The sequence below is a fragment of the Aythya fuligula genome, chromosome 5, assembly GCF_009819795.1.
Source record: "Aythya fuligula isolate bAytFul2 chromosome 5, bAytFul2.pri, whole genome shotgun sequence".
Lineage (NCBI taxonomy): Eukaryota > Metazoa > Chordata > Aves > Anseriformes > Anatidae > Aythya > Aythya fuligula.
In genome coordinates, this window is record NC_045563.1 from 16,012,473 (window position 1) to 16,026,575 (window position 14,103).

Below are 14,103 nucleotides of genomic sequence, written 5' to 3' on the forward strand. Positions count from 1 at the left end.
AAATTTTCTTAAAATAACTGGAACTGTGGAGTTTGATGGGAGTGAAACATTTCCTGTATTTCAAAATTTGCTTTAGAAGGCATACATGAAACAGTCTTATTAGATCTCAAATACAACAGCTGTGTCAGTTCTAAACAGGGCTTTTTTTGTTTGTTTGTTTCAGTGAACACCCTTCCCTCATTCTAAGTTAACATTTTTCTTCACTTTACTACGCCTTGCCCAAAGCCTGAACTATAGATTTAATTCAAATTACTTCCAATAGCTGGATAGTCTCTTTTGTATTCAGCAATTTTTTTTTCTTTCATGAACTCTTTCAAGTAAGACAAAAAAGGGAATATTTGCTTACTGTAGTTAAACTTGCAGTTTCTATTTAATGCTACAAACCATTACATCCAGTGAAATATTTTTGTGTTGTGGTACAGGTTTTCTTTGGGAGTGTCACTGGTTTTTCTCTTCACTGTCTGTCCAGTGATACTTTAAGTCTTACTGACTGAAGTGATGCACGTTCCAGTTGTACAATACCAACATAGAAAATTATGTAGCTACATATGAAAGAATGTTTCATGATGATCAATTACTGTTGTACCTTAATTTACATAATGAAGCATACAAGGCCCTAGTAAAAGGTTTGGTTGTTTTATGTGGGTTCTTTGGTTAACTTCTCACCAACTGTGCGAATAATGAACTTGACTAATAACCAAGTGCTCTCTGTATATCATAGATATACAGACAAGAACCTTAAGAACTTTTTAAAGGTAGACAAGCCCTGTTTTCTACACAGTTAACAGCCATGCACGTCAAAGTGAGATACCTAATACAGAATAAAACAGGATCTAAGCTGTGAAGCTCCTAACTTGGAGTCTTTCACTTTTATCAGCTATCTATTGCCTGCCCTCATAGCTTTGCTCTGAAGTGGCACTACCAGGAACATTTAAGTTTTTACTGCTGCACAAGTTACGTGGCTGAATCTGTGCACTAGGTATGACTACACAGACATTTTAAATCATGAATGACTACCAACCACCATCTCCACAAGAGAAACATTTTCAAAAATTATGAAATCATACTTCTTTTTTTTCCTGAGCAATTTTTTCAGCAGGTTCCCTTTATCACTAACTACAGTGGGAATGTGAAACTCAGTATTAATAGGCACTGAATCATCCTTTACTACTTGATTAGCCAAACTACATTAAAACTGTTGACATGTCTGAGACTTGACACTGATTTCATCTTTACTTACAAACATCCTACTTGAGGGAAGTAGGACTTTGTCTGTCCTATTTTCAGTGGTCTCTAATGGAAGATATAGTCTCGTTACCTTAGTGAAGGCTCGGTAGCACAAACCACACAGTTCCACCAGGTAGGCCAGAGTGAAGACAGCATTCTGAATTACAAAGCTTAGTAATTTTGAAAAAGGTTCCAGAAGACTCTGCAATGACATGATTTAGGGAAATCAATAACTAGTTGCTCAACAAAACAAAAACCACTCCAACTTGGAAATGTCTGAATGGAAAAGCATCATTATCTTTAGCTCAAAGGCTATTTTGCTGTGATTTACACTGTTTCAGTCAAATTGCTGTTCTATCTAGCATTTGCCTTCATTCTTGTACAACAAATTAGAAGCAACAAATCAGAAGACAGTTTCATCTCTGACACAGTGCTATGAGACATCAGAGACTCTATGGTGTTTATGCATGAAAACCTCACGGACCTCAGTGGAATTGTACAAGTGAGTGGACTACAGAATCAGGAAGTTCATTACTATTTTTTTCTCTCCCCACAACCCCACCCCCCTTTTTTTTTTTTTTTTTTTTTTTTTAAGAGGAGAACATCAAATCTTTAAGATATACACTAACACCCACACAGGAATGTAATACCACACGCTCTTTACTGTAACCTAGATTCCAAAGCTCTTACTGTTATCCAAAGGGTATCAGACTGAACAATTTTATGCTTATATATAATATTTTCCTAGCTAGAGGATCAGAATGCATTTGCAGAATAATGCAGGCTGGCTAAACATGAGGCAAGAGAGTTGCATCTTCTTGGAACTTACCCTGGTGGCACTAGTGGTAGGTATCTTCAACAAGCAAATCATTATTCTTAAACTAGAATCTAAAGAACACTGTGAACATATTTGAAGGGGGAAAAAAAAAAAGTTAGTACCTTTCTGTGCATATCTCTTGCTTTTACTGCTGGCAGCTATTAATAAGCTATAGGTTAAGTCTGAAAAATGATCCCTGGAGACTGATCTTTACCTACTTTGCCTAAACTGACTTAATCCTGAACACACAATCATACCCCACCCTCACTGGTAACATACCACAGCATGTACCTTGAAATGAGAAAATTTCACAAAAGCGCTAGTTTAGAAAAGTTACCTTTTCCTTCCTATGACAAACATCTCCTAGAAATACATTCTCACTGTAATGAAAATGGATTTAAAAACAGAGTGGGTTAGCATGTGGTATGTACTATCTACCTCATTTCTGTCATTGTCCTGGGCTGACATTTCCCCATGCCCCAAGACAAAGCTGCAACTCAGAGCCATCAGAATGTGCCTTGGCAAAAATCTGCTCCAGAGGCCCCCCTGTTCTCTGTGGTGTAATTTATTTTACTTCTGTGTACATCACACAGTTTGCAGCAGTGAATGGGACTTTCCAGGATCTATCCATTGTCTTGACTTGCCCCAGCTGCAAACATCTAAAAACAGTAGAGTCATTTATGACCCCTTAGAAAGAACGGGAGAAGGAAAGTTCAGAAGCAAGTGATTGTTTTACTTATATCGCTAATGATACCTCCCATCAATAACAGGGAAATCATAGTAAACACTCCATCTAAATGTTCTGTGAATGACTGATATGCAGATGTAACTATTAAGATTCATTTCATTGATTTTCATTTGTTTTACATTACGCAAAATGCAACAGATTGGAGTGGCTACTACCCAAAAAAAGAAAGTCTGTTTGACTTAGTAAATGCTGCTGGATAGTGCCTCAATTTACCTACACCTGAAGACATGTCAAGATCTGACTACTGCTTAACAGATGGTGACAAGGAATTTAATATGTTTCATACAGTTTGGGAGTAACACCCAATTTAAACACAACATTGTAAGTTGCAAAGGTAGATTTTTTTGATCTCTCAGTTCATACTGAGCAACACATCTTTGCATAGGAGACACATCGTGGGAAATTCACATTGTGGGAAATGAAGTCAGAATAAGGGTATCAGAATCCCTTGTTTACTGGAAAGACTTAGAAAAGTTTTCGCTGTTTACTTAAAAAACATCTGGAAATGTACACAGCGGGAGTTAAGACTTCTCTGTATGTCCTCTGAGCACTCAGAAATCAGAGCCCAAGGCTTCTAGATTCCGTTTCCATATTCTCATTACAGCTGGAACTATAACCTGGACAGTTAAACACCTTAGGCCCAGTTACTACTGGGACTATTCCCAATAGTCTCACATTCCTCTCTGCCTATTGTGTACTTTTAGCAAATAAATTAGGTGGTGATGCTCTTCTGATGAGTTTTATATAGTTTTAACAGTTAAAGCCAGATAAATTTTTACTGCCAAAATGCTGATTCTCTCTGCACAGTAACCTATTCTGACAAAGGTAGGGTATGGAAAGCGTAGATGGAAAAAAATCAACAAAGAGTGGAAGAATAATCTCTAGTCAGAGTCGTTATTGTTACACATGGAAAATATAATTAAAGGGATGGATAGGGTATACGACAAGTCCATTCCTCTGGAAACATTAATTGAAAAGTTAGAAAATGTTCACCACTACTTGTACTCTGGCTCTCATTTCTCATCCACAGCTTTCCTACAGTTTCTGAACATCCTGACCAATGGTAATATAGCTCATTTCAGATGTCTATATATCATACCTTAAGTGGCAAAACACAAGGGAGTTTGGTAAGGAAGGTCTGAAATTGATTGCTAATTGTAGTCCACAGGTTGCTGGGTGAATCCATCGGCAAGGCTTCCATAAAGGTAGCAATGTTTTCTAAACAGCGTAGCATCGCACCCCCTGCTGGCAAGTTCTTTTTGTTGTTTAAACCCTGGGAAACAAATAAGAATCATAAACAAAGGTACACTTGCAGACATGGCCTTTTAAACGATAATTGGAAATACTGAGGTTAATTTGGTCAGACCAAATACTACTCACCTCTTCCATAATACTAAATAACATTTTGTGCAGAGAATTTAAACTGTGCATGTAACAGTTAAGTTCAGTTCCTAACGTATTGACCAAAAAATGTCAATGTCAAAAGTGTAAAATGTAGAACTTTGAGCCATTTTTTTTTAAATGAAGTCCTAACTCACATCCTGCTTACATTGGCATGGCAGTAAAAAGAAAGCAAAACTTGTTTTAACCAGTAGCTTGTCTATATTTTCCTCTGGCTACTACTAAGATGAATTCACTAACATTCAGTAGACTGAGTACAATTTTTTTGCCTTATGTACTAGGGACATGCCTAGAAAGATGTTAACAGTTTTAAAGTGCTGCCAAAATCTTTGAATGAAGCGACCACGATGTAAGAGCAGGAAAATGCATGAAAGTGACCAGTACCAGCCAGAAGATAAAAGTTACAACAAAAGTAAGCCAAGAGCACAGAAGGCAATCAGTGAAAGGCAGGCAACGGATCTTTGGACTACTTAGAGAAACTGCCATCAGATACAAGGGAAAGAACAAACCTAGGAGCAGAAATCTCTCTGAAAACCAGAAAAAGTGCTGGGAAAGAGATGGTTTATCCTGCCAATGAGCAGGACTGCTCTGGGAGCTGTCTGAGTCTGAAGAAAAAAAACAAATGCTATCAGCAAGAGCAAAATCCAGAAGAAAAATGGTGAGGACAGCCAAATCCTGCTTACAGGGACAACAAAAGAAAAATTCACATTACTTTGGGTGATGTAAGTCTGAACTCTTAATGAATGAGGAGAGATGACTCCATACGCCTGATAATGCTAATAAAGCTATCAACATTAATAGAGCTGATTGCCAACATACCTCTAATAGCTGGCTCAGAGCAGCAATAGAACTCAGCTCACTGAAGTCCATAAGAGATGTGGCCAAGGTCCGTAAAAAACTTCCATCTGAAATTGAAATACCATTTTTGTGTTGAGTGTAAATACAGGGATATTTGAAGAGATCAGAAATGCACTCAGGAGCCACACTTCACCTTTAATATTGCTCTGGAAGAGCTGGGGGAAAATGCCATTTGGAGCCAGCTGATGGAAAACACAGCGGAGGAATTGCTTGGCCACACCTGCAGCATTTCCAGGGATCATCATGCTGAAATGAAAGGGAAGGAAGAAGAGAGAAATTGCCTTGTAGATGAAACATTTCTCAAAGCTGACTGTATGGCGGTAATAAGGAAGATTCTTTTAAATTACAAAAGTGTTCAGTTATGAGACAGTCAGAACTTTCCTGATTCAAAAAAAAAAGTTTATTTTATTGCTTCAGCTCAACTATTTAGAGATGAAAAAGCTATGTACACATATCTAAAGTATTTTTCTCAATAAATAGTTGCATTTTCCCTTATTGTCCATATATTTGTGCTTGTGAATTGTCAGGGTTTGAAATACAATTCTGCTCTCACCTTGTGGATTTCAGTGATACAAAATAAGGTTCTTGGATTTACCATAAAACACATGAAAAATAGGTAAACATACACATTACAATATCAATTTGCCTATTTACTCGTTAACTGCACTTCTGAGCACTTTTTGCAGCTTCTCACAATGAATGTATCCTATTCAATATCTGATTTAAGTAGAGACATCACTAGGAGGGGTTGTCCATGGCCAAGGATGACTCACTTCACTGAATGTATGGAGACAGCTAATCACAACAGATACTGAACATGGAACAAGCCAGAAAGATCTGCAGTGAAACTGTGGAAACCAGGAGGCATTTTTAAATTAATTTGAATCTGAGGGTTTTCAGAGTCAGTACATATGCGTACAGGTTCCTATTCATCTTCAGAAGGCAAGAGATATTTGAAACAACTGAAAAAGGGCAGGTTTTTCCTTACTTATAAACTTATTTTTTTATTTTTAAAAAAGTTAAATCTGATTTAATGACAAGGAGGATAATGTCCTCTTCTCACAGGTAACTAGTGATAGGACCAGAGGCAATGGCCTCAAGTTGTGCCAGGGGAGGTTTAGGTTGGAAATTACGAGAAAATGCTTCTCAGAAAGAGTAGCCAGGCATTGGAATGGGTTGCCCAGGGACGTGGTGGAGTCACCATCCCTGGGGGTGTTTAAGGGAGGGTTGGACCTGCTGCTTAGGGACATGGTTTAGTGGGTGATATCGGTGGTAAGGGGATGGTTGGACCAGATGATCTTGGAGGTCTTTTCCAACCTTAATGATTCTATGATTCTACGTTTTAGATTAACTGCCTGATTTTGGCCATGGTATCCTTTGTTACCATACCTTTCTGCTTGATTAGAGAAACTGGTACTTGATGCCAACCTGGAATTAAAAAAAAAAAAAAAAAGTAATAATAATTGAGGCTCATATGCTTTTTTGTGTTCCATTTTGAAATACCTATATAAGAATAAAAAGTAAAATAAACAAGTTTAAAAGAACGTTAAAAACATCACCAGAAAGATCTTCTGAAGTGCTCTTAAATGCAGGCATATCATGTTGGAACAACACAGAAACTCTATTCAGTCTTACAATGCCACACTTACCAGCCCCAAAGACAATTCTACTTGCCTCCCTGGATCAGAATGATCATAATGAAGTAAAACTATTGTCACATGCACATCTAGGATAGTTACTAATTCAGAGGGATGTGGAGAAAAAAGTTTGCCAGAAGCTGCCTACTGACTTAATAGTTTCTGATTAACACTGCAACATAGACTGAGGCAAAATTATCTACTTGGCAGTCTGAAGTGAGGCTTCTAATTTTAGATTTTGGCACCTGAATAAATGGCCTCGTTCTAGAAACAATAAGTACCTAGGCACTCTTGCAAAGTCAGATGAGAAATAGTGGGTTCTCAAAAATCAGGTCATTTAATTCAGTACTTGAATATAGACTTGGAAGCCCAATATGAGCATCCAGTTACGAAAATACTGAACACAGTCTTAAAGCAAATCATGCACTTCTCCAGCCTGTCCAGGTCTCGCTGAATGGCACAGCCTTCTGGCATGTCAGCCACTCCTCCCAGGTTTGTATCATTGCAAAGTTTATGTATCTGAACTAAAAGTTCATAGAGGCAGGCTAATTTACATCAGTTGATGATCTGGCCTTCAAAGTTTATCTTTGATTCAAGATCCTTTTAGGTTGGATTTAGGTATTGCTCAATCCTCTGTCAGCCTCAGAAGACAGTCACTACTCTGGTCTCCTCTCTAGTCACTACTGCAAAATCCACTCTTCCTTGAAGCACAGAAAAAGGTAGCCCACTCAGCCCTCATCCTCATCTTCCAAGTGATTTACTCTCTGTGGCTTCTTATGACCCTTTAGTAATGCTATATTTACAAGAATCACACAGAATGGAAAGCATCTGTCTCGATTAGAAATGTTGCCTCCATCAGAGTTCATTAGCAGTGACAGCAGGGAATTGCAGCATTGGAATTAATGGAAATGGAGGGCTTGAAGTGCTGCTGTGTTTAGATAGAATTGGCAGACGGAATAGAGGCAGGGCTGTGAAGAGCCATGCACCTACAGAATCCAGTCAAGCAACTTTAATTCCAGACACTGAGAGGAACATGGAAAAGGAGAGGTGTATGCCATTTCTGCACATGTAGCGCTGCTCATAAGTTTGGTCTGAAACATCCTAACACATCCCTCACACATCTTAGGAAAGGAAGTTGCAATTGCTGAGGCAGCAATGACAAGTACTGCAATATAATGGTGCACTTGAGTTATCCCATGCACACTGGGTGAAAGTCACACCTGAAAAATAGCAAACGCCTATATTTAAGACGTTATTAGAGATAATCTCATGGAGGAGCTGGTTAGGAAGCCAGGAGATGCAACTCTTTAATTAGTCTTAATAAACATACAAAATATTGTTGAAGAGCCTGACGAGTTCTCCAAATAAGCAGAACCTGATGTTATTCACTCAAAAGTTCTAAAGCATAGAACTCCATATAATGATTTTTATGTAAACCCAATTCCAAGTACGAAAGTTATTTTAATCATACAAGAGAAAGTCCTGAATTTACCGTCCAACAGACTGCATGATGTCCAACAGCAGAGGAGCAGCCAAGTCTGGACTAAGGTGAATAAAGGTTGAGAGCACAACTATGGCCAGGCCTAGTGTTTCTTCATCATATTCTTCAAGAACAGCTCCGCAATCATGGCACCTGCAGTTTTTAAAACAGATGTGAACAGATTTAAAATAAAGCATTAGTATACATATAGACACACATATTATGACTTTTTAAAGTACAATTATTTAGTACATTCTATTCAAAATTAATTTAGAAAATAATGTAATTGTGATCTTTCTAATAACTAAAGGCCATGGCTTTCAAACATTAATAAAGCTTTTCACTAGCTGCACTGGCTGTTTCTACACTGACAAATTAAAGAGGGACACAGAATAGGTCTACATTTTGGGTCCTTCATTGGTCATGTTTAGCTACTTCCCACACTCTTTATTGGCCGTCTTCAGTGTGCACTATCCAAAAAAAACCCTACTGCAGTAAAGACCTGCCCTGAGCAATGTTAACACCAGCCAGTTCGTGTTACTTGGTTTCAGGCAGGGGCTCAAGTCCCAGTAGGCTTTTACTTTGCAGTATAGACACAAACAATGACACTCATAGATGATCTCAAAGAGATTGAACAATTTCATATTGTCCTTCCTGTCAGTAATGAATTATGAATAACAAATTATGCAATTAGGAAACAATAATTTGATTGGTTCCCACAGCTGTTAGAGCTATTAAGAAGGAAATGAAAGGACCTCTCAGGGGCACAGAACCTTAGTTTTCAGAGAAGCGTCCTTTCCCAGGGCACATTTGCTGCTGAGTCACTTATCCCTCCTGAAATGTTAAAAGAAAACCAACAAAGTTCTGAAAGGGCTCTCTAATGTCTAATTATAAAGAGGATGTCAGATTCAGGAGATATGAGACAGGCTTTCACAACTGTACAAAAAAAGCAAACCAATGTGGAAAACTGGCTTATCTCAGCCCAGTAGGAAGGCTTGCTTAATTTGGTCAATCCGTTGCTAATGACTCCAACAGATTGTGATATTTTAACTTAATGGAATTGTACAGGCAATTTTCTTGCCTTTGTGACTAAACAGAAGGAAAATACGCCATCGAAGTCATGAAAGTTGAGCTCAGCTGGACTGCATGTTAATAAGTGGTGCTAGAGGTTTGGGGAATTGGTCAAAGGATGTGCCAAAGATAAGCCTAACTTTGGGGACGTTTCACTTTGTCACACAATAAGGTCTACTTCATCTTGCTGGGTCTGTCTAGTGGACTAAGCACAGCAACACAAGAAAGAACTTACAGTTGCTCTTCCTAGTTTTTGACTAAATCGATGTATGCCTCCCTACTGACTGCTTTACTTCTCCATTAAATGAGTACACTTAAGTTTAACACCTCCTTCAGAGGCATTTTAACAAGCAAACAGATGTTTGCAAAAGCTTGTGGGATCAGTGCTATATTCGTAACAGAAGTGTTGATACATAATCATGACTTTATATTTCAAAAGAAAACAAAAGAAATTCAAAAAAGAGTTGATCTTTTTTTTTTTTTCCCTAAGGCAAAAGTGATTTCCAATGGATCACAAGGAGCCACTGATTTAAAATATGGAACAGTACAATGTCACCTATTTACACAACCAGCTTTAATTAAAGAAAAATCCAAACTTTCTGTTACCCAAATGTCTTTAGTAGGCTACATATATTGTACAATATTAACCACATAAATATCCAGTTTCAAAAGGAGGGTAGAAAGCACTTCTTTCTCTCCACATACACACAATAGCACAAGTCATAATTTCACCTGTGCAAACTCACTCATATCCCACTGAGTTAAAAACACATCTTGCTGGCAGTGTTCAGAAAATTTTTACCTTGGGATAAAAAAAAATAAATAAAAACATAGTATAGGGATAAAGGATAGAATGGACTCTGTATTTCCATAACATATATTTATACTTAACTTGACCTATTTGAAGGTCAACTAGTTCTTTAAAAGGAACTTGAAAACTTACTTGTCAGTCATCACAGTGGGCTGGTCATCAGCAAATTCTTCTGGTGCAGGTACAAACATACTGACTATACTGGGAGCTGACAGCAAGCTAGATTTTGTGGCACCTTAAGGGAGTAAGAAATAATAAAAACAAACAAACAAAAAAGCAAAAGAAATCACTAAACAGAAATCCAAAATGCACTGGTCTGAAGATCAGACTTATAAAGATCAGCTATGATTTTAATGTGTACAGAAGAAAATGTGCCCGCGGAAAGATATAGTACATCCCTTGCTTCTACCAGATTACTCCAATTACCTAGAACTATGGAAAAAAGAAACAAAGTCCGTGAAAAAAAGGTAAAGCACAAAAATTCCAGGAAGGGCAGGTGTAGTTGTATCTACTTTAATATTAACATTAGCATGTTCTGATGATATTTAACAATAGAAACATCAGTTAGCTTCTCCATGTAAGCTAGGTTGAGAAAGAATTTATGACAAGATAATCCCAGTTACTTCAGGAAAAGCAAATTTAATAGCACCTCTCAGTGAAGTAATCTAAGAAACTCCCACAGTATCTGAACTCAAAATATGTGGAGTATTGAGAGCTGGTTTCAAAAGAAAGACAATCATTTCACTAAAGCATGGGAGGAATTTTTTACGTTTCTTTTACATACAGAGTTCAGTACTTCATAATTGTCCCCTGAGGTTTAGCTGGATGAAAACAGACACTCCAGAAAGTCCAGAATATTCTTCAATAACATAGGATATCATCCAGAATACAAAGAATAGAAGTCGATTTTCCATATATTTATAGCTGATTATTTTTCCCCTCACAAACAAATGAAGATCCCTCTACCTTGACTTTGGAAGTTTGCTGTCATTTTTTCTAGATGTAAGTCCCTTTGCAACATGCAAATGCTAAAAGCTGTCATAATGTAGGCTACAATGTCAGAATAAGACTTAACTACTTAAAAATGTCCTCTAGCATACTGAACAAAAGAGAAAACACCATTTAGGTAAAGAAGGTAGGTCTTTGCCCAATTGCAAGATTTTAAGTCTGTATGTATTTTGACTATGAGGGAATTGAACTGTCAACTTCTGGGTAGATGGAAAGCCTCAGCCTTTAATCAGTTGTCTCTGTCTTGAATGAAATGCTTTATCTAATAACTTTTTGATAATCTACATTCTGCAGGACAGTTGAGGGGTTTAATACAGCTGAATGGAACAGAAAATTCACCACCCTTTGGTACTAATGGGAAACCATCCTGGCAGTCTTAGCTGAGATATCAGGTCAAAAAGATGGGGAACTAACCTCTGATTCTTAGTGGTGGTCCCTCCAAGTCAGGGTTTAAGCAAACAGGGACATTGCACAGCCGCTTTCCATGCTGTATCTGCTCTGTGAATAAATACAGAACTTCAGTCTCTAACATTATGAATCCAGCACATCAGCACAAGTTTTAAACAGTTAAAACAAGAGGAAGACAATTAAAACAGCTATTTTTAAAATAATAATAATAAATACAATAAACGTTATTTTTAAAGCATAAAAAGAGCAACAGAAAAAGGAAGGAAGAGAAAGATAAAAGAAGCCTGCAAAGGAAGAAAATGACAGATTACATAACAGCAAAGAAGGCATTTTTGAGAAGTGTCATTAAAGAAGAAAGGAAGTACTGACTGTAAAGATTCAACAAGATAGGGAATATAAAAGCCCCAAAAAGAGAAAATTAATGTTTAGGAATACTGAGAGATTAGAAGTTCATGTATAGTTTTTGCTGACAAAAGCTATACACACAGTGATTTTTATTTTACAGAAAACAAGCTTGGGGGAAAAAAAAAAAAAAAAAAAAAAAAAAAGCATGAAGTAAGTAATGAGACATGGTACCTACCAGTGTTTAAAACAATAGAAAGCATATGTGAACCAAGCATGCATCAAAAACTTCTGCAGAATAAGACTGTTTCCTAGTTGTTATACTTGAACATAATGAGTCCCAAAACCATGGTGTGACAAATAGTCACACTGAGCATTTGTCCCCCTCTCCCCAAAAAAAAAAAAAAAAAAAAAAAAAAATTTAATCTGTCCAGATAATAATTTTCTTTAAAAGCTAGTGGTCAAAAAAAGAGACTGAGAGATGCAAAGCTTTCTGGTAAAGAACTTTTTACTTCGCTCCATACTTGGAGGCCTTTAGTTGATATGAATGTTAAGAGAGAAAAGTCATAGATATTGTGAAGAAATTTAGTGGAGTCAGAACAAGATTAACAAGACTGAGTTCCTAAATGGTTTTGAGTACTGACTTGTTGCTCTGGTATACAGGCTAAATACTTTTCACAAAAGTAGTAACTTTTCCACTTCTAAAACCCTGCATGAAAAGTAGGTGATACGAACTAACTCTCTTTAACAAACAAACTTACAAGTAGGACATAAAACATTGTTAACATTGACAAATTCTACCCTTTATGATTTAAGGATCTCATGCTGAGCATGCTACTCAGCAGACTGGACTAGAAAGGATAAACCTGAGCTATACGCTGTACCTTTAGCCATGCTTCAGCTACAAGATTTAGCTTGATGGGATTTGAGGCTGAAGACTGAATTAAATAAAAATCTGGGCTCAACTGTCCAGAACTGGTAGTTAGACATCCATTCAAAATGCTAAGCTCCACAAGAAGTTTTAAGTATTATTTTCTCTGGATTCACCTGGACCTACCTGCTCATGATTCCTAAGAAGCACAATTCCATAACATCACTAACACAAAGATGGGCAATGAAATACCTAGTGCCTTTTACAAACTAGAATGAGTTCACTGTTTAGTGACATCTGCTATGAATTTGGACATAAAAGAACATATTTTAAAGAAAAAAAAAAATCTTCAAATGACTAATGAGGAAATGATGTGCTTATTTCAGTTTTCATTGTCTGCTTCACATTCATCTTAAAGGGTGAAAAAACAGGTCAGTAACAGAACAGAAACTTCAGGTGTTCAGTGTGAGCTAACAGAACCTGCGCTACAGGGAAATGAGAAGGGATGGCATAAGGTGCAAATCCTTTGTGTACCAACACAATTGCAAACATATATGGAAATTAATGATTCCACACACCAAGGATGAAATTCTATACCTAATGAAATCTACAATGACTCTTCCATTCCATTCAAGGAAGTCAGGAAATAATCCAATATGAAACATTATGGGGACACCACTGTACCAGAGGGGCTGTATCCCAAATATGTATCTTCCAACTCATATCAGATGAGATACTGCTACTCACTATGTGGTTTCTCTTTAGACTTGAGATTGATGACTTATCTGCAGTAGTAGACTAGAAATACTTCTTTTTTAATGGATTGATACAGAAAGTAATTGGTTTAAGGAAACAGAAATAAGGAACAATAAACGCAGCTCACCAGTATCCCAAGTGCTGATATTGTGGGGAGCACTAGACTGGTGTTCCAGCTGCCTCTTCATTAGCTGGTTCATTGTCAGAGCTCCCAAAGAGCCTCTTTTCATTTGTCTGAACTGAGCTGCAAGTCAGAAATGCAAAAGGATTTCAGGGGCTCAAACAGTATGTAAAACTACTCTTATTTCCTGATCTTACAAGTCAGCACAAGAGAAATAGTGACAGGACATGAACTGCCTGCCCCAAAGATTTTGATCAAGTCAATACACGCTTTTCACACAACTACAGAGGGTAAAATTCTGGACCCAGCAACATCAGTCATGAATGACTTGGATCTAGGATCTCATCCACTGTGTCAACTGTCAGTGCCTTTTTGTCATCAAATAATACAAAAGTTCTTCAAAGCACTTGGTATTTGTGTAATGTAAAATCCCACCCCCAAATTCTCATGCCAACAGGTGATAGATAAATATATACTTCAACCTCACTCATGCACTACATACTGAGAAAGGAAACTAAGTGTCCTCCCAGCAAAGTATAGAGAAATG

The 14,103-nt window shown here is 37.3% G+C and overlaps 1 protein-coding gene across 1 annotated transcript in view; it reads right to left on the reverse strand.

Annotated features, from left to right (window-relative positions):
* The window catches only part of UNC79 (unc-79 homolog, NALCN channel complex subunit), a 101,784-nt gene that overhangs the window by 26,566 nt on the left and 61,115 nt on the right, over positions 1–14,103 (reverse strand). The window contains 10 exon segments of the mRNA XM_032187756.1: positions 1,319–1,429; positions 2,057–2,125; positions 3,892–4,065; positions 5,013–5,098; positions 5,185–5,297; positions 6,441–6,479; positions 8,181–8,321; positions 10,183–10,285; positions 11,473–11,556; positions 13,563–13,679. Coding sequence (XP_032043647.1) covers positions 1,319–1,429; positions 2,057–2,125; positions 3,892–4,065; positions 5,013–5,098; positions 5,185–5,297; positions 6,441–6,479; positions 8,181–8,321; positions 10,183–10,285; positions 11,473–11,556; positions 13,563–13,679 — 1,037 coding nt within the window.